The following is a 22,590-nucleotide window of genomic DNA, read 5'->3' as shown; positions in this document are numbered from 1 at the left end:
GCGCCACCGCGCTCCCAAGCGGCGCACTGTAGCAGTGCGCCACCAGGCCGGCCCATTATTTGACCTTCTATATAGCATTTTATCATATATAATCTACAGTTCAAGGTTATCGATTTAGGGGCAAATTTTCTAACATTAGTAACATCATCACCAATTAATGCATATTTGAATTCTGAATGAAATATTAAAAATATTTAAATTATAAGAATGGTGACTATTAAAAAAACCCCACAATGATTACCAAAATAAGTCACTGGTATCTGGATCTACATAAAAATATGACGTTCAGTGTTACTGCTAAGTATGTTTATTAGCCAATGTGCTGCCACCGGTCTGTATGTGGGATCCGAACCCTCGGCAGGAGCGCCGCCGCACTTCCCAAGCGGTGCACTTAAGCAGTGCGCCACCGGGCCGGCCCCAATTCATCTACTTTGAAACCATGCTAATATAACTGATTTTTTTAAAAAATTTTTTTATATTATTAACTAATTTTTTAAAACTGAGGGGGAAAGGTGCAGCAATTCACATAATTTGAAATCTTTGCATATACATTTTAAGAGTTTATTAATATTTTTAAAATATCAAATCCCCTTCAAATCAAATAACTTACTAATTTATGAAACTACTCTGCAGCAAACCCTCTAAAAACATGGTCAAATGTGCTAGAAAAACACTGTATGTTAAATCTTCCTTTTGGAATCATGATACATAGAAAACGTATTAAAGAGCTAGTCTTAAAGTCCAGTTAAAAAAGAAAAACAGTTTAATGATAAACAAACTTATTTGTAGAGAAAAAACTTTTCCCTCACCTCTGGCCTATTTAAAATCTCCCTGTAACAGTTTCCCTAAAACATCCAAGTTTGAGAAGCTTTGAGTTTTGCTGTTTTAATATAGCAAATCATACCAGGGTATAAATAATAGGCCTCATCTTCCCACTATATTTCCCTTCTTAGAGAATGTGATATACTGATGGAACAAATGAGGATATACTTTTCAATGAGACCTCCTCTGAACCTTTATCATAAACCAAGAGATCAGAGAGTTCCCATACTACTTCACACACTACTTCTGAAAGGTTACCCATTCCTATATGAAAGCATCCTCTACACATCAAACCATTCTAATACTAGCTGGTTTAACATAAGTGTTTTTAATAATACTATACCTGTTGTAAAGCTTTTAAATCAATTTTCTGACCTTCTATCTTGGAATAAAATTCATCCACAGCCTTATTTAAAAACAAAAAAACAAACAGTAGCTGAATAAAAAGTATGGTCTCTACTTCCACTTGCATGCACAGAATTTTAGAGCTTATTTTGTTTCATAACACCATTCAAAGAACATGAACAGCTTTCCAGCAAATGTATTTGGGTAAACAGTATCAAGTATCAAATTAAGTTCAAATCTTTGGTCCTTCATCTTGAAATAAAGTGGCAATAATTGTTTCCAACACCTATATCTGTGATTGCATTGATCTTTAATGCCCAAATTCATAGTAATTATAAAGCAAGAATATTGTAAATTTTTCAAATCAAAGCAAGCTGATATTAACTTAAGTCATATCACGTGTTACAACTGGTCAAATAACAGAACTGAAAAACCCACCTTGTCAAATGATTCAAATTCTATATATGGACATTGTGAATGTTGAGAAAACAAGAAAGGATGAAATTCCTCATACCTGTAAAACATATTTATTATATCACATTCAAGAACCTTAATAAACATCCAAAGCAAATTGACCCATGCCTTTATACTTACGTGAGTATGTCTTCAATTGGTTTATCTACTTCCAGGCTTGGTTTTATTTCTCTTTTCTGAATGATATATCCCTACAAAAATCCAACATAAAAATCGTTTCTATTCATAACTTAAAAAGATTGACTTTCCATGACTGTTACTAATTTTTAAGTACAGTTATACTCTGAATGGGGAAGAATAACACTCATAAGGAATGAAGTAATTTAAAAAAATGTTTAAACTAAATTTGGCTATAAATCACCAAATTTGTGAAAAGTGCAGGCAAATTAGAATGTGTTTCTCTATGTAAAATCAACTCAAGAAAAAATATTTTCAAATTCCTCAACTTTTCCATAGTACTAATACTAACTTGACATAGTAGTTTGTATAAAAGATAAGGAACAGAACAAAAATTGCAAACCAACAGCAATTTTAAAAAACTACTCTAGAAAAAACATATTACAGATAACAACTTCCCAAATTAGAACAATAAAATTTACATATATTAGTCCTTTAATGAACATTTAATTTCTGAAAATCCAAATAAAATCACAACAATATACAATAAGTAAACATAGTGCTACCTTTCCACTGACACTGGATGTGGTTTTCATATAGTCTTCTGCCTTTTGCAAACAAACAAGTACTTTTTCAATATCTAATGGGGGAATAAAAAAGGAAAAAAGAAGTGCCAATCAAAAGTGTCAATTAACCATTATTAAACAACTACGTAGAAAAACAGAAAAGTGCTTATGAAATAATGTAAACTGTTCAAGAAAATTAGATATAGTTTTTCATGTTTGTAATCTGTATATATAAATAAGGTGATGTTTTGTCAGCACCACGCTCACCCAGTGAGCAAACCGGCCATCCCTATATGGGATCCGAACCTGTGGCCTTGGTGTTATCAGCACCACACTCTCCCGAGTGAGCCACAGGCTGGCCCAAAATAAGGTGATGTTTTGGCCAGCCTGTTGTCCCAGTAACTTTTACTGACTCATCCATCTCTCCCTCAATAACCTGAAAGGCACTTTGTTCATAAACTAAATTCCCACATGTATTTGGGCCTGTTTCTAGATTCTTCTGTCTAGTCCTTCTCCAAAAACTTATTGTTTTAATTACAACAGCTTCATAATATATTTTAATTTGTAAAAGGTTACACAGATAGTAATGAATTTTCCAGTATTTTCCTGAACATTTTCAGATGCTTTTGTTCAAGATGAGTATCAGATTCATTTTATAAAAATAAATAAATAAAAAACAAATAAACCACCACCTATTGTCATTTTGATTAGGACTGCATTGAATTAGTATATATCAGAAACCAAAACATTCACTAAAACATTCAATTGTATTTTTAAACACACACAAAAATTTACCGCATAAGAATTATCCTAAACCTAAAGAAAATATATAATGCCAACATATAAACATAACTATTCTTTTTAATTGTACAAGAGAATCTGCAGGTAAGAATTTGTCAAAAACCAAATCTTCCATTTTCCTTATATTTCCTCTACCTTTATATAATCCTATCTAGAAGTTAAAAATTAGATTTCCTAAGTAATTACAAAAACCTAATTCATCATATAGCCACACTACAGTACTACAGAAATTAAAATGTATGAATAATGCTATTTCTAGAAGCACACCAGGTTCTAAGTCAGAAGGCTAATAATTCAATTCCTTAGAACTCCAACTCTTCAAAGTTCAGTAACCACTCCAAAAATTTGGAGGTAGGGAAGGAAGAATATTCTAAAGTCAAAAACTAACAAGGTAGGTCAAGAGATTGAACTGTACATTACTAGGGATAAAGCACCAAATTAAAGTAGGAAGCCAAGAATGCCCATACATAGAGGACACTCATGGATCGAATGTTTTTAAGTCTAGAAGTACCAGCTTACTTATTACTTTCCCAGAAATAATTTTTACAGTTTTTTTAAAAAAAGAATGAAATGAAAACGGACAAAACTTATACCATTTAGACATACCTTTACTTTCAAGTTTTTCATCCACTTTGACATTGCCAGAGAATCCATTTTCTATAAGACAGTGTTCAATGAGAGCTGGTCCATAGGCTACAGAAGCAGAAGGTATTATTTTTAGTATTCTCCTATAAAATTTAACATTCAAAATATAGTACAAAGTTACATCCCAATATAAATGATCTACTCAATAACAGCAGCCAGTGAAAATCACAATAAATTTATATTAGAAATGTTATCAGAAATGACAATTCAAGTACTTAGAAAAATTTGAGACTACAATAAATTTGTAGAAATCAGTGCAAGTTACAGGAATTTAATGGAGTTCAGCCACATATAAAAAGGATTATAAACCATGACCAAAGGATTTATCCACAAAATACAAGGTTGGTTTGCATCCAAAACTTGGTTAATGTAACATATCATATCAATAGAATAAAAGACAAAAAACATGTATCATTTCAACAGATGCAGAAAAATCATTTGATGGAATTCAACATCAATTCCTAATAAAAACTCTCAATAAACTAGGAATAGAAGGGAGGTTTCTTAAGCTGATAAAAGACACCTACAAAAAACTTATTAACATCATACCTAACAGTGAAAGACTGAATGCTTTCACACTAAGATCAGGAACAAGGAAAGAATATTCACTCTCACCACTGCTATTCAACCCTGTACTGGAAATTATAGCTAGGCAACAAGGCAAAATTAATTTATGAAAAGCATTCAGATTCAAAAGTTAGAAGTAAAGTGTCTTGGGCCGGCCCGGTGGCACACTCGGTAGAGTGCGGCGCTAGGGAGGGTGGCGGCGCTCCCGCCGAGGGTTCGGATCCCATATAGAGACCGGTCCGCTCACTGGTTGAGCGGAGTGCGGGCGCGACACCGAGGGTTGCGATCCCATTACCGGTCACGAAAAAAGACAAAAAAGGAAAAAGAAAAAAAAAAAGAAAAAGAAGTAAAGTGTCTTTATTCATATGAAAACTCTAAGGAATCCATAAAAAAACCAAAACTAACCAACCAAAAAAACTACTAAAACTAATAAAGATATTTATTGGGTTTGCAGGATACGAAATTAAAACACAAAATTCAATTGTATTCCTATCCAAAAATGAAATTAAAAAACAATTCTACTCACAATAGCATCAAAAAGAACAGAATGTTCAGGAAAAAAATCTAACAAAGGAAGTACAAGACTTATACACTGAAAAGTATAAAACATTGCTGAGAGAAATTTTAAAAGATCTAAATAAATGGTGCAACATTCTCTGTTCATAGAAGACTCAACATAGTTAAAAATGGCAATTCTCCCCAAATTGATCTACAGATTCAATGTAATCCTTATCAAAATCCCAGCAGGCTTTTTTTGTAGAAAGTAACAATTAAATCCTAAATTGTATAAGGAAATGCAAGGGGGAAAAAAAAGAACAAAGTTAGAGAACTTATACTATCTTATTTCAAAACTTATAGAAATTAGCCAAGGTGAGACTGGCTTAACCTAAACTTACAAATTTTAAACACACTATAATAACATGAAATTTCTAAAGATAACTTTTAATGCATTCTAATTTCACAAAAGAAGAGTAACTCCCTAATGCCTCTGCCTCTATGTCTTCTCCAGATTCCTTAATATAGGGCTAAGTGATGATCCCCGTAAGTGTAAAAGTTTATTGGGATCAAAAGGATCCAGTAGATGCTAGGATGCCCTGAGACCCAGAATTTAAAAATACTAAGCTATAGGTTATTAAACGAAAGATTCACACTGAAAAAAACCTGATTTCTTAGAATAGCACAGCTAGCACCGAAGTGCTAGATACCACTCTACATTGCTTTAAAATGAAATCTAACACATAAGGAAAGTCCACACCTCATGTGGTATAATAACTTCTCTTTCCTTGAAAATAAACTCCTACTTACCTACTCAAAAGATCATTTTAAACTCCTTGTTCAAATTTTCTACCATAACCAAAAAAGATTTAAATATATTCCTGAAATCCATATTATCTTGTGAACATTCATTGCTATACGTAGGATTACTCACGAAGTAATGGGTTAAGAACTCTCTTCAGTAGTTCGCCCTTAGGTGCACTGGCTATTATTTCGGTCAATCTGGGAAACAAAATTGACATACCTCTTATTATCTTATATTTAATAAACCTTACAGCCATGTTCGTATTCCCACTCCTTTCATCTGCACCAATTCACCTGATCTTTGCGATACTCTGAAATGTAATAGAAACTAGTTCTGTAGGTGAGAAAATGGGTCATAAAAGTAATTTATCCAAGATTAGCAGGTTCCTAAACAGCCAACTGAAAGTTGAATTCAGATTCTCTAAGAGAAATCAGTATTTTTCAACTAAGTCACATTGTTTATCATCAGTACACACATCTATAAATGACATGAAATAGACATTTTTATGTAAAAGTTAAATGTGAATCCTCCTGCCATACTGTAACACCTGAAATGGCTTCACCTAATTAAGCATTTAACAAGAACTCTTAAAGACGCTGTGGATCAATGTGGTTCCCAGAGTAGCAGAATCAGAATCACCTTAGCACTTGCCAAAAATGCAAATTACTGGGCCCTACACTAGTTCTACTGAATTCATAAAGAGTGAGGCAATCTCCTTTAACAAGCCCTCCAGGAGATTTTGATGCATGCTAAACTTTGAAAACCACTGCTGCAGACTTTAAGTCAGCAAAGCCTTCCAGCCAGAGAGTACACAGCTACAATCATCATCTTACCCCACCTTACTTCCCTTTTTCTTAGATAAACCAGAATTTCTATCTCCATGTGCACTCTGCCCAAGATATCCATCTGTCTTCTCACAGAATAGCTAAGTTCCCTCATTTTACCAAGAAATCATAAACATCTGAAGTAATCCAAAACTTAGTTTAAAAAGAAACATTTGCTACTCCCAAATAAGGTTTAATTGCTTACACACACATTTATGTAGTTCAAGCAGTCTAAATTTAGTTGTTATACAAGTAAACAAAATATTTACTTATCTGACAATTTTTTCATATTCAGGTATATGACCTATTTTACCTTTTAATACAATATGACGTGAGTTTAAAAAAAATTACCTTTCCAAAGTAAGCAATGGTTCGGCAGCTCTAGCATGATCAACTGGATAACGTTCACGAACAGCAAATTTAACATCATCTGCCTCATCAGTTCTAAACCTTAGGATATTTAAAATTAGGTACTCATAATCTGTAAGAACAATGTTCCCCTGCAATAGAATAAAATACAACTTAATGCTTTTCCAAATCATTCTTGAAACTTCCTAAAAATTGAGAAAGGAAATGTATTCTCTTAACAACCTAATCACTGTTACAGAAATGAAGTTATAAAACAAAAATCACCAGGGTCACATCTAGCCAATGTTCCTTGCACTTGCCCAGCACAGAGTATGAAATAAGATAAATTCTAAAGACTCCAAGTTTGAAACACAGTGAAAGAATCTAGAGAAACATTAACCTCATTGTCTGATGGATCTGCAGAAGTTACTAACAGAAGCACAGTATTACATGACTGTACTTCAAAAAGTTCCTGGAAAAACTGAATTACAAGATAACACAAATCTTTCTGTGAACTTTTTGAAGTATCCTAATATTAACAGCTTGACAATTACCAGCTGAGCTTACTGTTACAACTGCATGAGGTAGATCTGCAAACACCTGCTTATAAAGAGAAACAGAACAGATATATACCAGAAGCCAAACAAAGAGCTATTACACAAGGGTATTTCAAAAAGTTCATGGAAAAACAGAATTGAAAATAATACAAATCTTCTCATGACCTTTTTGAAGTACCCTAGTACTTTCACCTGCAATTTGTCTTTTAATAACAATAGTTATGAGTCAAGAGCAATAAAGAGAGTTGAACCTTTTGCCCAAGTAATTCCACATTTGCTAATGTGGCCTAATGAACTAACTCAGTAAAACCAAAAGCTACATGCTTAAAGATGTTCATTGCAGTTTATTTACAATGGTGGGGGCGGGGGGGCGGGAGGGAGGAAAAAGCCTAAACATAAAAATTAGGGAAACTGTTAAATAAATTAGAATAGATCAACATAACAAAATAGCAAAAAGCTTTTACCATATGAAGATCATAAAGCCAGAATACCTTCAAAGGAGCAACATCACTGACTGCTCCTGATTTCAATAGAATCAACAGCCACCAAAAGAATATATACTATTTTTATAACTGTCAAAAATGTACTTAATTAACAAGGGAACCAGCCGGATGGCAAAACTCATTCTAAGAGAAATAGAGTGAGTGAACTATTCAGAGTGGCTGAAAGGCAATTGCATAATTGCCCATTTAGATAGTAACTGGTTATTGCCTCCCTGGGCAATAATACTGTAACGTTTGGGGCTTTCTTTTCTCTAGACAGAAATAATTTGAGTCTTTACGGGATGAAATTATTTTCATTGCTATCAGGCAAGAACCATTTGCACTGCTATCAGTTTTCTACAAGTTAAAGTCTACTCTTACAGAGTTGTAAAAAAAGCCTAATAAATAGTAAATAACAAATCAATCAAAGACATATACCCCTAGAGAAAAAGATAACCCCCAGGAAGGCCCAGCAGGATACTAAAATGATATTTTGCCCTTTTTGTCTCCTTTTGGAGAATTTTTAATAGTCCTCTCTTATGATCATGATGTCTAAAATTATTCTCGATTACACATATACAAAATACTCTTTTTGTGTTTGTTTTGGCCTTATTTATATGCATATATGCAGCAAGAAATGTTAGTTAACGTATATAACTCTCCTTGTACTATGGTCAGCAAATCTAGAGCCACATGGTAGTAAGCAATTACTTAAGGCCATAATAATTACTGCTGCCTAGAGAATTCATAAGAAATTTGAGGTTTATTTTCAGTAGTCTCTATTATTCCAGAGATTTAAAAATTACCCTTATTTGTTCCTAATTCCAAGGCTATGAAACCAAACCAAAAACAAATTATCACTACCAGTTTTATCTGTGTTACACCCTTAAACGTAGGTAAAGTTCCTCAAATCTACAGGAAGTGACCTTCCTAACTATCTGTAGATTGGGATCCTATATGCCACAAATTATGTGCTAGATTAGATTCCCAGGACGGCTTTGTGGACACGATTCTACATATGAAGTATAACTTTTATTCTTAATGATGGGCTTCTCATACCTTAATTAAATGAGATTTATTCTCAAATATGACTAGGTATGACCTTGGTCACATAATTTGCCTAATTTTATCCTAGTAAAAGGAAGGACAAATTCTTATTGAACCTATGTAAATATACACATTGACATAATTTGAATCTCTACTGGATGAAATTATTTTTTCATTGCTGAGCAGTAAAAAGCCTCAGTGAAAAGCATTTATTCCTAAATTCTAAAGGATTGAGAGGAAACTACCATTTAATGAATATATCACTTCAGTTTGCAAAAGTATAGTCTACTAAATTAAAGGTCAGAGAAAAACGGCTTTCTGTGTAATTAATTCTTATTATCTTAGATTATAGGTTAGCAATCTATTTTCATGAAAGTATGCTTCTAGGCTAAAATGAGTCTTATAAATCCTAATTTGGTCCACTAATACTGTATAGCATGTGTCTAAGCGACGCCAGCCCAGACATCAGTACGCTATTACTCGAAGTATCAATATTTAATAGTAGGCATCAGAAAACTTTTTCTGTAAAGGGCCAAATAGTAAACATTTTAGGCTTTGTGGGCCACAGTGGTCTGTCACATATTCTTTTTTTTTTTTTAAACAGCTCCTTCATATGTAAAAACCATTCTCAGGGCCGACCCGGTGGCGCACTGCTACAGTGCGCCGCTTGGGAGTGTGGCGGCGCTCCCGCCGAGGGTTCGGATCCCACATACAGACCGGCTGCTCACTGGCTGAGCGAGGTGTGGACGCAACACCGAAGGTTGCGATCCCGTTGCCGGTCCCGGTCCGGTACGGGCGTGACACTGAGGGTTGCGATCCGTTGCCGGTCACGAAAAAAGATAAAAAGGAAAAAAAAAAAAAAAAACCATTCTCAGCTCACAGGCCTTACAAAAAAGGGGCTGCAGGTTGTATTTCATCAACTCTTATTTAAAAGTATCTGGTACAGTCCTTCCCACTGACGTTCTGAGACTGCCTTCTTTGTTGAAGACCCAATTTCTAATCACAAAATTATAGATACAAAATAGATTAGTAGTTGCCAGGGTTTAGGAATGGTGGGAGCAAGAGAGTGGGTGTTACTATAAAAGGAAGATCTTTATGGTAATAATAATAGAAGAAATCTCTATCCTGATTGTAGTGGTGGTTACATGACTCTACACATGTGGTAAAATGCATAAAACTATAAAAAAAAAAAAAAAAGAAAAAAAAAAAAAAAAAAACCATTCTCAGCTCACAGGCCTTACAAAAAAGGGGCTGCAGGTTGTATTTCATCAACTCTTATTTAAAAGTATCTGGTACAGTCCTTCCCACTGACGTTCTGAGACTGCCTTCTTTGTTGAAGACCCAATTTCTAATCACAAAATTATAGATACAAAATAGATTAGTAGTTGCCAGGGTTTAGGAATGGTGGGAGCAAGAGAGTGGGTGTTACTATAAAAGGAAGATCTTTATGGTAATAATAATAGAAGAAATCTCTATCCTGATTGTAGTGGTGGTTACATGACTCTACACATGTGGTAAAATGCATAAAACTATATATACTGTCCCAATGTCAATTTCCTGATTTTAATACTATGCTATAATTATATAATATGTAGCAATTGGGGAAAACTAGGTGAAGGGTACATAAGACCTCTCTGTACTATCTTTGTAACTTTCTATGAATCAATCATTTCAAAAATGAAAAGTTAAAAAACATTTTTAAGGGTATCATACAATTAAAGAAAAAAGTTGACCACTACCTGAGATCACATACAAATATCAATTCCAGAGACTTCCAGTCAGCGTCACTCTCTCCCACAAATCAACTAATTTACAACTATTAAAAGAAACAACAGCCAAGCTGAGACTGCTAGAGCTCAGGGGAAGAGGAGAGACCTACGGAATTCATGAAGGCCAGAGAACCCATGATGAGAGAAAGAAAAAAACTCTCCAACCATTTTGAGCTGCGGCTGCTTCCAGGCTGGAGCTGCTAAGTGCACTGAGCAAGAGCCAGCAAAAGCCGCAGCTGTGCCCTTCAGATGAAATTGCATGGAGGCAGCAGAGAAGAAGAGGGCCTTGGTGGTCCCCAGGCCAGCAAGACCACTAATAGGGTTTCTGTGGACCCACATGGGACTGAAAAAAGGAGCCTCTCAGAGGCCAGTGAGTCATCACGAGGGACTGACGTACAGCCTGTCCCATGGGAAGTGTTTGCAGCATGGGCAGTGGGGTAGACGGGCCCACCGGGAGAACACTGGGACACAGCAAGGACAGCTGATCTGCCTCCAATCAGTATAGGACCACTCAGAGGAGACTGGTCAGGAATATAGAACTGCAGGGGGTGTTGTTTGATGAAACGACGCAGGCGCAGACCACTGTGTCTACACAACCCAGGTGCACTGGATTTCACTAAACCCACAAGTCCTACAAAGTCAACCATTAAAACCTGAGTGGCACAAAAAGTCTTCCCCAGGGAATCAACAACAAAGCAGCAATTTAGCTCAACCACAGAGCTCAAGTGCTGGTCCCCAAAGGAAGTTCCCCCACCTTAGAAATAAGCAAATGACAACAAATTAGTTCCAGTGCAGAGTTTAATTGGTGAGAACAGCAAATAATCCAACACAGAACTGAAAGAAAAAATAGAGTACCCACAACCAGAGACAAAGTTTGATATTAACTAGTAAAGGTCTCATATCACCAAAGAACACCTATAACACCTAGAAGGAACAGAAGTCCCCTGGGCTACCAAACCAGAAAGGGGAGATAACCAGGCACACTACCAGCACCACCGGGCCCTCCCCACGTCCTGGGGCATGAGCCAGGGACTGGACCCCTCCCACAACCAGGCACACTGCCATCACCACCAACTAGGTAAAGAGCATGCCAAAATCATTACCTCCATATGGGTGGCCCACCACAGCCAATACAATAACCACAGTTACCACAAAAGTGGCTAGATGCCACAACCACCACACAGATGGTCTGCCAGCCACTGGAGTGCACTGACACAAGGAGAGTCACCAGGAGAGACCAGAGAAAAGGATGTCTCTCTCTGCAAAGCTCGTTCTAGAGTGACAGAAAAAGCATCTGCTCTAACATAATACTGGGGGAGGGCCGGCCTGTGGCTCACTTGGGAGAGTGTGGTGCTGATAACACCAAGGCCACGGGTTCAGATTCCTATATAGGGATGGCCAGTTCACTCACTTGGGAGAGCGTGGTGCTGACAACACCAAGTCAAGGGTTAAGATCCACTTACTGGTCATCTTTTAAAAAAATAAAAAATAAAAAAATAAAATAATATTGGGGGACCTGAACATACCTCTTAGCATTGGACAGATCATCTAGGCAACAAATCAACAAAGTAACCATTACTCTTTCAGAAGGAGAGAAGAAATCTAGGGTAATTAGAGGGGGTAGGGAGAGGGGGATGGGGAGAGATTGGACAAGGAGCATAAAAAAATAAGTACGATTTGTAACAAAATATATGCTAGTAATATTGATTTGATCAAAACATGTCAATGTTGAACTCCCAAAATATGTATAATTAATTATGATTCAATAAAAATTAAAAAACAAAAATCAATTCCAGGTGGGCTGCAGCTGCTGTTGTCTCAGGGGAGGGGGGAGAAAGGTGGCAAAAGGAATCATTGGCAAAGAAAAGTACAGGGATCAGCAGCTGGTTTCACTACCCCTGTCCAACATCTGGGTCATCACAAAAAGCTCCCCTGAGGTGATCTCAAGGAAGTGCTTATGCTTAAAGGCTTCGGAAGTCCTTGTCCAATCTAGTCCTACAAAGCCATCTAGTCCTACAAAGATGGCAGCAGAAAAATAAAGCACTATTTACAATTACTATTACAATTCATTAAATACTCCAAAAGAAACAGAAACCTGAGTTTCTCGTATGTACATTACCAAATTTTTTTTTGACTGCTCAATGCCTAAAAATATTTATAGAGGAGACCAGAAAAAAAGAGGAAAGGAAAATGATAACGATGAGAACTATACGGATAAAATAATGTTCTAATTTGCCCTGTTTCTCTCCATTCTTACTAATACGGTTATTGCAAAAGTCAAAATTAGCTTAATCATGACCCTTCTAAATCAGTCCGTTGCTTCTATATAAGCACAATGCTGTGGGATTTTTAACTCCCTAACTTTTCAGAAATTCCAAGTAGATCCTATTCTTTCCAGGCTATGGTATGGCATTCAGTGTATCTATACCATAAGTAAATAAAAGTGTGTAATTGTTGAGAGACAATTCTCCATGGATTCCTCATGTTCCAGCATGGACCAAGCAATGGACATGTCTGAACAGCAATCATGCCTTATAAGCTAGAGATAATATAGCCCTCCATAAAGAATAAGAGATGGAGACAACTCAAGGTAGTAAAGACAAAGCTTTTTCCTTCTCCTTTCTGGACACATTTGTTTACATTCCAGGGTAATGAGTAATCTCTTTCAGGAGGAGAGAATCAGCAGGTCACTACCAGCCCTCATCAAAGATGATATTCTCCTAATTTCAGGATTCCTCTCCTCCGGTACATCACACTGCATGCACAAGTTAACATCTGGTCCTCATCATGTCACCCTGTAGGGAACAGGTAATTAGGAACTGACACAAGGTACTGTTCTGGCTGCCATTTTGCTGTAATAAATGGTTTGTTTCTCTGACCCAGGGGTCTTGTGTTCATCTGTCAGTATGAGTGTATGAGTGTGTGGGTGTATAAATATAGCATGTATGTATGTATAAATAATTAGATAAAAAATAACTATGGTAGGAAAGTTTGCAAACAGCATAAACTCTCAGACCCTTCACAATTTCTGACTTAAAAGTAACTCACACAGAAGCCTCAACGACTTGCCCTATATTAACAGTGAAAGACTGTTATACAATTACAGCGGCATAAAGTAATCATCTATAATTATGAGTTGTACAGCAAATAAGTATTATTTAAATTTGTATTTACTTGCTGAGATTTATAAATTAATGTGAAATATCAGAAAGTGTACTTATGTGTATTATGAAATTAGCTTAGTTCTGTAGACCACTATATTTAATCTCAAATAGCAGACTGAACCATTTCTAACCTACAAAAATGGCAATTTTATATGACTCAGTGTAATATGTAAATATGGGTAGTTTATTATATACAAATTCCTTTATGGCAAGAAAGAAACATTGCCATTCTATTAGTAAAAAGACTATTTTTAATGTAAATCAGTATAGTTTTCCTTTTCTGTTTTTAAAATAAAAGCCTGTTCTTTTTTTTCCAAATATAAAATATTTACAAACTTAAAAAAAATCAACTCCAGTAGACTGTGATCTAAATATGAAAGATAATTAAGGGTTCTAAAAGACAACATAGATGATTTTCTTCATGACTTTGGGGAAGAGAAACATTTCTTAAACAGGACACAAAAAAGAACCAAGTACAAAGAAAAAGATTGATAAATTGGACTACTTTAAAATGAAGAATGATTAAATGAGTAAAAACTCAAGTTAGAGCAGAAGAGGATATTTACAATAAAAATAACCAGCAAAGAGCTCACATTCAAATGATGTAAAGAGTTCTGCTGAATTAAGAGACAGACAATACCAAGTGCTGGTGAGGATGTGGAGCTAAGTGAACTCTCAACAACACTGACAAATCTTACAAACATAATATTTATTTATTTTTTTTTTTTTTCCTTTTTTTGTCTTTTTTCGTGTCCGGCAACGGATCGCAACCCTCAGTGTCGCGCCCGGACCAGACCGGACCGGCAACGGGATCGCAACCCTCGGTGTTGCGCCCGCACCTCGCTCAGCCAGTGAGCGGGAACCGGTCTGTATGTGGGATCCGAACCCTCGGCGGGAGCGCCGCCACGCTTCCCAAGCGGCGCACTGTAGCAGTGCGCCACCTGGCCAGCCCACAAATCTTACAAACATAATATTTAATAGAAGAACACAAGCCCCCAAATGAACAAACTATATGATTCTATTCATATAAAAGTTGGAATCAGGCAAAACTAAACCATGGGGCTCAAAGGCAGAAGAGTGGTTTCCTATGAGAAAGGCAAAGGAGATAGTGTTTGGGAGGAGCCACAAGGGAGGCTTCTGTTATGATAGTAACTACCTATTTCTTATACCAGATAGTGAGTACATGGATATTGTGGTAGGAAGCTTCCAAGACAGTCCCCAATGATCTCAGCCTCCTGGTATTCAAGCCCTTATGTAATCCTCCCCACTTGAGTGTGGGCTAGACTAGAATATGGCAGTAGTGAAAGAACGTCATTTCTGAGGTTAGGTTACAAAAAGCCTATGGCTTTCTTCTTGGGTAGCTTTCTCTCAGAATACTCACCCCGAGAGATGGCAGCTGCCATGTTGTAGGGCAGCCCTGTGGAGAGGTCCATGTGGTAAGAGACCTAGGACTGCCAACAACTATGTGAATGAGCTTGGAAGAGGATTCCCCCAGTCGAACCTTCAGATGAAAGCACAGTCCCAAACAACAGCTTCACTGCAACCTCATGAGAGTATTACGGCAGAGGTACTCAGCTAAATTGCACTAATTCCTGACCCACAGAAGCTGTGAGATAATAAGATGTTGTTGCTTTAAGCCATTAAGTTTTAACATAATTTGTTACATTGTGATCAATAAATAATACAGATATGTTCACTTTGTGATAATTCACTAAACTATACATTAACCATGTGTCTCATACCTCTAATAAAAAGCTTAAAATTATTAAAACCATGTTGTAAAAACTTAAAAAACAAATTTAGCTCAACATTATTTTTTTAATTGCATAATATTCTATTATATGGGTCTACCTTAATTATTTAACCTATCTCTTATTTAAAGACATTTAGGTTCTTTCCAAGTTTTAACTATTATAAAGACTATGATGAATACTCTTGGTATAGTCCTGCCTGAGGTACTTGTCTCATTTGCTTCTTATGATAAATTCCTAGAAGCAGAATTCCTGGGTCAAAGAGTATACACACAAACTTTAAATATTATGTTAATACTGACAAACTGTCCTCCAAAAATAATATTCTAATTTGCCCTGTTCCTCCCCATTCTTACTAATATGGTTATTGCAAATGTTCTAATCATCTATATATTGACAGAGAAAGAAAAAAAGGAGGAAGAAAAATATCTTACTGTTTTTATTTCTTCAATAATTAGTGAATTTAAACCTGTTCATGCTTCTATAACCATTTGTATTTATTCTTTTTTGGATTATCTAATCAAACACTTTGCCCATTCTTTCACTTGAGTACTTTGTGAAAACTGCATATTAGAGCAACGAACACCTTATTCACCATATAAGTTACAAATATTTTTTCCTAGTTTTCACCTTTTGATATAATTCATGGTGTTTCCTGACTTACAGTTTTTGAATTAAGTAGTCAGATCTGTCAGTATTTGTTTCCACTGCTTAAAAATCTTTTTCATACAAAATTCATCAATCTTAACCCATATTTTCATCTACTACTTCTAAAGTTTCATTTTTTTTTTATATTTAAATATTTGAAGCATTTGAAATTTAAGTAGCTCATGAAATATTTATTTCCAAGATAGAATTTGGTGACTGGCAGAGGGAGGACGAGAGAAGCAAGAATGGTAAGGCCATAAGCAGTCCTCCTCTCAACACTCAGGACAGGGCTGGCTGGTTAGCTCCTTTGATTAGAGCATGGTGTTGATAACATCAAGGGCAAGAGTTCGAATCCCCATGCCAGCCAGCCACCAAAAAAATTTTAAAATTTAAAAAATTAAAAAATAAAAAGACTGATGACAGTATGAAAACACAGCGATGTCCCTGGGTCTCAACAGCTGTTTTATTTATAAAACAATTATGTGTCTATTTTCTGGTTGCACTATCCTGAAATGTAAAATACCAGACAGTTTCTTCAATTCTCAGATCTTCATCTCCTACGTTCATGTTATTCTGAATGGCTAAGGTCTGCTTAAATTCCAACCTCCAGATAAAATGAGGGTATTTACTGGAAAATTATATTTTACTTGTGTGGCACTTGATTATTTTCTTAATATATCAACAGCTTTTGATACAGGAAAAAAATGTTCCCCACCAATGTTTTATACTATTATATGTTTTCACTATTACATGAATGATTAATATAATGATGAATTCTCCTCCACCCCATCCCCTAAATTTAACTTACCCTATCATAGAGCTCAACGATTAAATGATAAGCAGCTTCATCACTTCCAAATTGAAAATCTACAATTCTATCCACACCAAGCTGTTTTGCACTGACTAATCTCCGACTCTTCAAATGTTTTCGGCACTAGCAAGAAACAGAAAAAAAGGCATTTATGTAGTAAACGTGAATTCCTAACCACTAGGTATTGGTTTATAAATAAGCTTCTTTTTATTACTGTCAGAAATAACATTTAAAAGGTGATAGATAAAATAGTACAGTCATAAAATAAAAGCTTGTAGGGGGCTGGCCAGTTAGCTCAGTTAGTTAGAACCCAGCCTTGTAATACCAAGGTCACGGTTTTGGATCCCTGTCCCGGCCAGCTGCCAAAAAAGCAAAACAAAAAAAAATTAAAATAAAAAATAAAAGCTTGCAGATAATAAACACAGGAAAAACATTTTATTTTAGACAACTGACTGCTAATTCTGAAACTATCTTATGTTCAATTTTTAAGTAGACAAAGACAGACATACTGAAGTTTGTTTTGTTGCTTTATACTACTGCTAAATCCCTTGTTCTTTCTCTGATGACCTCACTCAAATACAAAAGCTTCATTTTTTTTCTGATCTCTTTCTATGTCATTTTTTTAAGTATCCCAAATTTCCTTTTGTGTGCTTTGCTTGTGTTCAAAATTAATTAATGGTTTCCACTAATCTTCCTCTTAAAATACAAACGCTGGACCATGAGCTTATGGTGTCCAGAGTCCCCCAATTTACAAAAATTACCCTCTATTCCCACAAACTTTATTAATATAACCCAAACAGAATTTTCTTGGTGCTATCTCCAAGTTTTTGATTAACCTATTTTATAATCAAAAATAGCTCCCATTATTTTTTTCAAATCCCATTCATAACAATAAGGTTCTCTTCCTTATTAATAATTAAAATAAAATTAGCAGGCCAAACCCCAATACAAATTACTTTGTAAATACCTATTATTTTAGGTTACATGTATCCATCCTTTAGTACAAATATTTAAGTATGACATGGATCAGTAATAAGCCTACTCTGTAGCCCCTAAAAAAAATTTTACAACTGTTTCTAACTTTTTCATTTAAAAGACACCTTAGTTAAAACCATTAAGAAAGAATGCTTTCTTCAAGCATTTAAAAATTTAAGACAAATTTTGGGCTGGCCCCGTGGCTCACTCGGGAGAGTGCGGCGCTGGGAGCGCCGAGGCCGCAGGTTCAGATCCTATACAAGGATGGCTGAGCGCGGTGCGGACAACACCAAGCCAAGGGTTGCGATCCCCTTATCGGTCAAAAAAAAAAAAAAAAAAAAAAAATTAAGTCAAATTTTACAGAAGTTAATCTAAAACCACCTTGAAAAAAAACAAGTATACAAATTTATACTTAAAATTACTGCCAACCCTTTCATAACTACGAAGTACTCTTCTCCAGACCTTATAGTTCAAATTGACTAAAATTCTCATTCTATTTAGGCAGATATAAGACTTTTCAAACTTCCTAGGATAAACAATCTCTCCCTCCTTAATTCAATAGTTTTAAGAGTAGCCTATGTTGATTTTGATTTAACAGTGACCTACATATAAGGCTATCTTTAAATCCCTAGGGGAAAAATCATAATCAGTTCTTTCAGAGTCACCCAATAATATTTTTATTCAAGAAAATGAAGATAAAAGACATCCTTGAAAGGACAGACACCACAGAATGATGAAAAAGGGATTAGTCATCATAGCACAGATAGACATACAGTACATGTATAAAGTTTGTTTTGTTTATTTCTATCAGCAGGTTGGTGAAAACAACTTTATGCTTAGAGCCACAAAGCTATAGATGGCATCCCTAAAGGTGAGAACAAGGAATAATCACTGTGTTTTACCACATACTGAACATGACCCTACCTATGTCATACAACAGTAACAGGTCTTTATTTTATTTACAAAGTGCTTAACATTGTCTGCTCCACTGGAGGGAATCTCTCTACACATTTATGCTGACACATATTCCTAACTCAAAGACTTTTTTAGAGTGAGTGACCTCCTATTGGTGTAGCCGATTTAATATATTTATACAGTCCCAATATCATCTCTCTCATTGGACTATATTACCTCATCTGTAAAACTGAAATGATAATATTTGTTTTTCATAATCCATTGAGTTGTTAAACAACTTAAATGAAATACATACTGTTCATCCATATTAAAAAGTGTCATTTACTATTAAGGACAAGCTCCAAAAGAACCATTTTGGGCTACCATTAAGTAAATTAAACTTTACTAATTTAATAATTTTGTGACAGCCTTTGTGATATGGGATTACCTAATTTGTAATCCAAAACATATGTTAAGTTGCTGGGGGTAAAGCTCTTCTCTATAAAGCCTCTAATGAAATAACACAATGCTATAACAAATAAACTTCTAAAGAAAAGTGAGGAGGAGAGGAATAAGTAAATTAACACATAGGGAGCTCTAATATGTATCAGGCATTGTGTTAAGTGCTTTACATGTTACTTCACTTAATCCCAACCAATAACTCCAAGAAGGAGATACTGTCCACATTTAACATTTTAAAAAGCTAAGTTCTAAGTAGTTAAGTAACTTTTCCAGGTTATGAAATAATTTAGTGGCAAAACCATTAATTCAAAGTTTGGTATACCTGATTCCAAAGTCTTTCTTCTATACATCAACTTTCAATCTATATGTATGTCAATAAAACAATGAATAACGTGCCCACAAATGTAAAATCTGTTTTAATAGTAAAAATAAAAGCAAAATGTAAACATACAATGACTTAGTAATATATTAATGTCATTGACTATTCCAACAAAATACAGGTTGGGTAGAGGGATACAGTACACAAAAGTGAGCTGTGAAAGATAAGACCAGGAGAAAAAGATGCGTGGGAGGGCAGATCATAGAAAGCCAAGAATGCCAAGATATAGAATATGGATTTAGAAATTAAAGAACCATAAAAGGTGAGATAATTAATGAAAATGATGCTTTAGAAAAATCAGTGTTGGTCAAATATAGAATTATTTTTATGGGGAGAAGTGGACTATATCTAAGAGATTATAAAGTTTGAACACGATAGAAGCTTGAAATAGAATGGTGACTATGGGAACAGAAAGATTTGGAGCACAACAGGATGTGAAGAGTAATAAAAAGATGATGATTAACAAATACCTACTTTATTCATCCATTATCTACCAACTAATCCCTCTACCTTTATTTTATTTGTATTTTATTCATAATAAAGAAAACCAGACAGTTTAAAATTCAATTATTAGTGACCAATCTCAAGGACTTAAAATGTAGCTTGAAGTATAACTTAAAATTTACCTTCATGGCAAAACTAGATGGCATCATATTCTTGGGCCACTCAAATTCTGTTGTGTGAATACGTATGCCAGATTCAAGTAAAAGTGTAGCTTTAAAATCTGGTCTGCAGAAAAAAAAGAAAAATCAAATATTTCTTTACGGCATTTACCAAAGCTAACTCTGCCAAACAGACTTAAAGCACAGGTTAAAAAAAAAATCAATAATCTCATACTTAATTACCAAAGATAAAACAAGCCTATAAAATTGTTCTCACTTTTAAATGAAAAACAAAAATTTTAAAAATTGTTCTTACTTTTGAAGACGAATAAGATATGTCTTATTATCCACATCATAAACATTGTTTACTCGCATTCCTAACAAGCTGCAAAGACAAAAGAAACGTAACAAATCATATCATTGTCTGAAACATAAAACAGTATACAATTTTATTAAGTTGCAAAAGAGGGAATCTTCTACTCTGACAGTGTGGAGCAGAGCCTGAATGCCATCAGGCATTCAACCCAAAACTTAAGTGTAACCATTTAAAAAATAAAAGTGGTCTATCAGCCTTAAGAACACCTTGCGTCTTTGAAATGACCCAATGCTTTTTTGGGAAATATAGTAAAACCTAATCTAACTAATTTATTACAAAGGAAAAAAGGGTAAACGAGGCCCCTGGAAATATGACAAAAGCTCACACGGCTGAATAAAGAAAACAACACTTATAACCCAGAGCTCAGCTCAAATCTGTTAAATCCAGCTTAAACGGAGATGTTGCCTCTTATTAGGGGTTGGGGAGGGGGTCGTGTTGAAGAAACCAGGCATCTGAGAACCTCTGGAGTAGATGACCACCCTGGAGTCTCGTGTTTCACCGAACGTCTGCTACCGGACCTGGACGACCCAGGCAGACCAGGCAAAAGCACAGCGTTAGCTGGGCACGAGACCGGACAAGACAAGCCAGAGAGCCGGGAGGGCGGGGGGGAGGCACGCGGCCGCGGTCCCGCCCCCACCCCCCACCCCGGCATCCTGAGGGCCACGGGAAAGACACCGCGCGCTCGCCCGCCCAGGCCTAGCCAGGTCCACAGAAGAACAGCACTAGGAAGAAATAAGGTGGTCATGTTTTCACCTTGGGGCCCTGACCTCTGACTCCTGCACTCCGCGCACGAGCCTAGTCATCTGTGGGACCGTACCTTTCATTCAGCTCCGCGAGTACGGCGCGGAGGTCAACGGTGCTAAAGCGGGTCTTCATTGCGGGGCCCTGACCTCTGACTCCTGCACTCCGCGCACGAGCCTAGTCATCTGTGGGACCGTACCTATCATTCAGCTCCGCGAGTACGGCGCGGAGGTCAACGGTGCTAAAGCGGGTCTTCATTGCGCGGTTTGAGGGTCGCTACCGCAGTTTTCTCCACTGCCTGACTCTGCGTCGCTACTCTTCCACGCAGGCGCACTTGGCGGAAGTCTACGGCCGCGCAGAAGAGCCAATCTTCCTTGAAATGAACGTATTTGCGTCACTTTTCTGAAGAATTTGGTTGTCAAATTGCCGTCTACTCGCTTTCCGTGTACCAAAACAATTCGAAACAGACCCAAACTGTTCTCTTGAAACTGCATTCCTTCCTTGAACGCTTACGGACTAGTCCGATTACCTTGCCCCTTTGCGTTTCAGGACTCAAGCCAGCCTCCATAGTGACCCCTGCTGGTCATAACAATTTTCGAGGGGCGCACCAGAGGGTTTCCCTGGGGGGGCGGTAGGGCTCAGTGTAGAAGAGCAACGGTTCCCTTCCGCTAGGTTACCTGGATATGTGGAATTTTTGAATCGTAACAAGGCGGAACTGTTTTTTTCTTCCTAAGATGAAGCTCAACAATCAAGGCGAGCCCTCAAAAAGGAGTTCCTATTTTGACGGTCCTGCAGCTTAGGAACGCTCTGCAGAGTATTGTGGGATTCTCACCAACCTCGGTCTTCGACCCCGCGAGACAGCTTAGTACCTAGTACAAAATTAATGCTCCATAAACGCTCGGTAATCTGAATATTCAAGTGTTTCACTAGATAATGGTGGGTAAGATAAAAATAGAAATAAGACAAGATTCCTCAACATGAGAGATTGTAAACACGGCACTTTCTGTTGTCTTAGGATAAGGTGCGTCTCACTTTAAGGTGAGAACAAAAGAGACGGGGTCTCGCTATGTTGCCCAGGCTGGAGTGCAGTGGCTATTCACAGGCGCGATCCCACTACTGATCA

General features: G+C 36.4%; 2 protein-coding genes across 3 annotated transcripts in view; one reads left to right on the top strand and one right to left on the bottom strand.

Moving 5' to 3' along the window:
• NEMF (nuclear export mediator factor) overlaps positions 1–21,760 on the bottom strand; it is a 54,662-nt gene extending 32,902 nt beyond the window's left edge. Inside the window, exons 1-11 of one of the 2 annotated variants that reach the window (XM_008567179.1) lie at positions 21,667–21,760; positions 20,667–20,735; positions 20,375–20,477; positions 17,036–17,161; positions 6,813–6,961; positions 5,767–5,834; positions 3,732–3,818; positions 2,325–2,398; positions 1,762–1,832; positions 1,606–1,681; positions 1,166–1,228 (exon numbers count right to left, since the gene is read on the bottom strand). In XM_008567179.1, coding sequence (XP_008565401.1) covers positions 1,166–1,228; positions 1,606–1,681; positions 1,762–1,832; positions 2,325–2,398; positions 3,732–3,818; positions 5,767–5,834; positions 6,813–6,961; positions 17,036–17,161; positions 20,375–20,477; positions 20,667–20,735; positions 21,667–21,725 — 945 coding nt within the window. In that variant the 5' untranslated portion in view covers positions 21,726–21,760. Of the gene's footprint in view, positions 1–1,165; positions 1,229–1,605; positions 1,682–1,761; positions 1,833–2,324; positions 2,399–3,731; positions 3,819–5,766; positions 5,835–6,812; positions 6,962–17,035; positions 17,162–20,374; positions 20,478–20,666; positions 20,736–21,543; positions 21,604–21,666 lie in introns of those variants that run through there. The other variant, XM_008567180.1, reaches the window with a different exon arrangement.
• On the top strand, positions 7,978–13,290 carry LOC103586062 (chromatin accessibility complex protein 1-like). Its single transcript, XM_008567192.1, has 2 exons — positions 7,978–8,006; positions 12,454–13,290. The coding sequence occupies exons 1-2, from the start codon at positions 7,978–7,980 to the stop codon at positions 12,701–12,703; spliced, it is 279 nt and encodes a 92-aa protein (XP_008565414.1). The 3' UTR covers positions 12,704–13,290.
• Positions 21,761–22,590: the final 830 nt, after the last annotated feature.

Source organism: Galeopterus variegatus, unplaced genomic scaffold, assembly GCF_000696425.1.
Source record: "Galeopterus variegatus unplaced genomic scaffold, G_variegatus-3.0.2 Scaffold302, whole genome shotgun sequence".
In the NCBI taxonomy this organism is placed as follows: Eukaryota; Metazoa; Chordata; class Mammalia; order Dermoptera; family Cynocephalidae; genus Galeopterus; species Galeopterus variegatus.
This window is presented reverse-complemented; position numbering and strand designations above follow the sequence as displayed.

Excerpts from the sequence above, each read along its gene's own strand:
- LOC103586062 (XM_008567192.1), top strand. The coding sequence starts at position 7,978 with ATGGCAAAACTCATTCTAAGAGAAATAGA. Across the intron at positions 8,007-12,453 it reads CTCATTCTAAGAGAAATAGA|ATTCCAGGTGGGCTGCAGCT; the intron begins GTGAGTGAACTA and ends AAACAAAAATCA.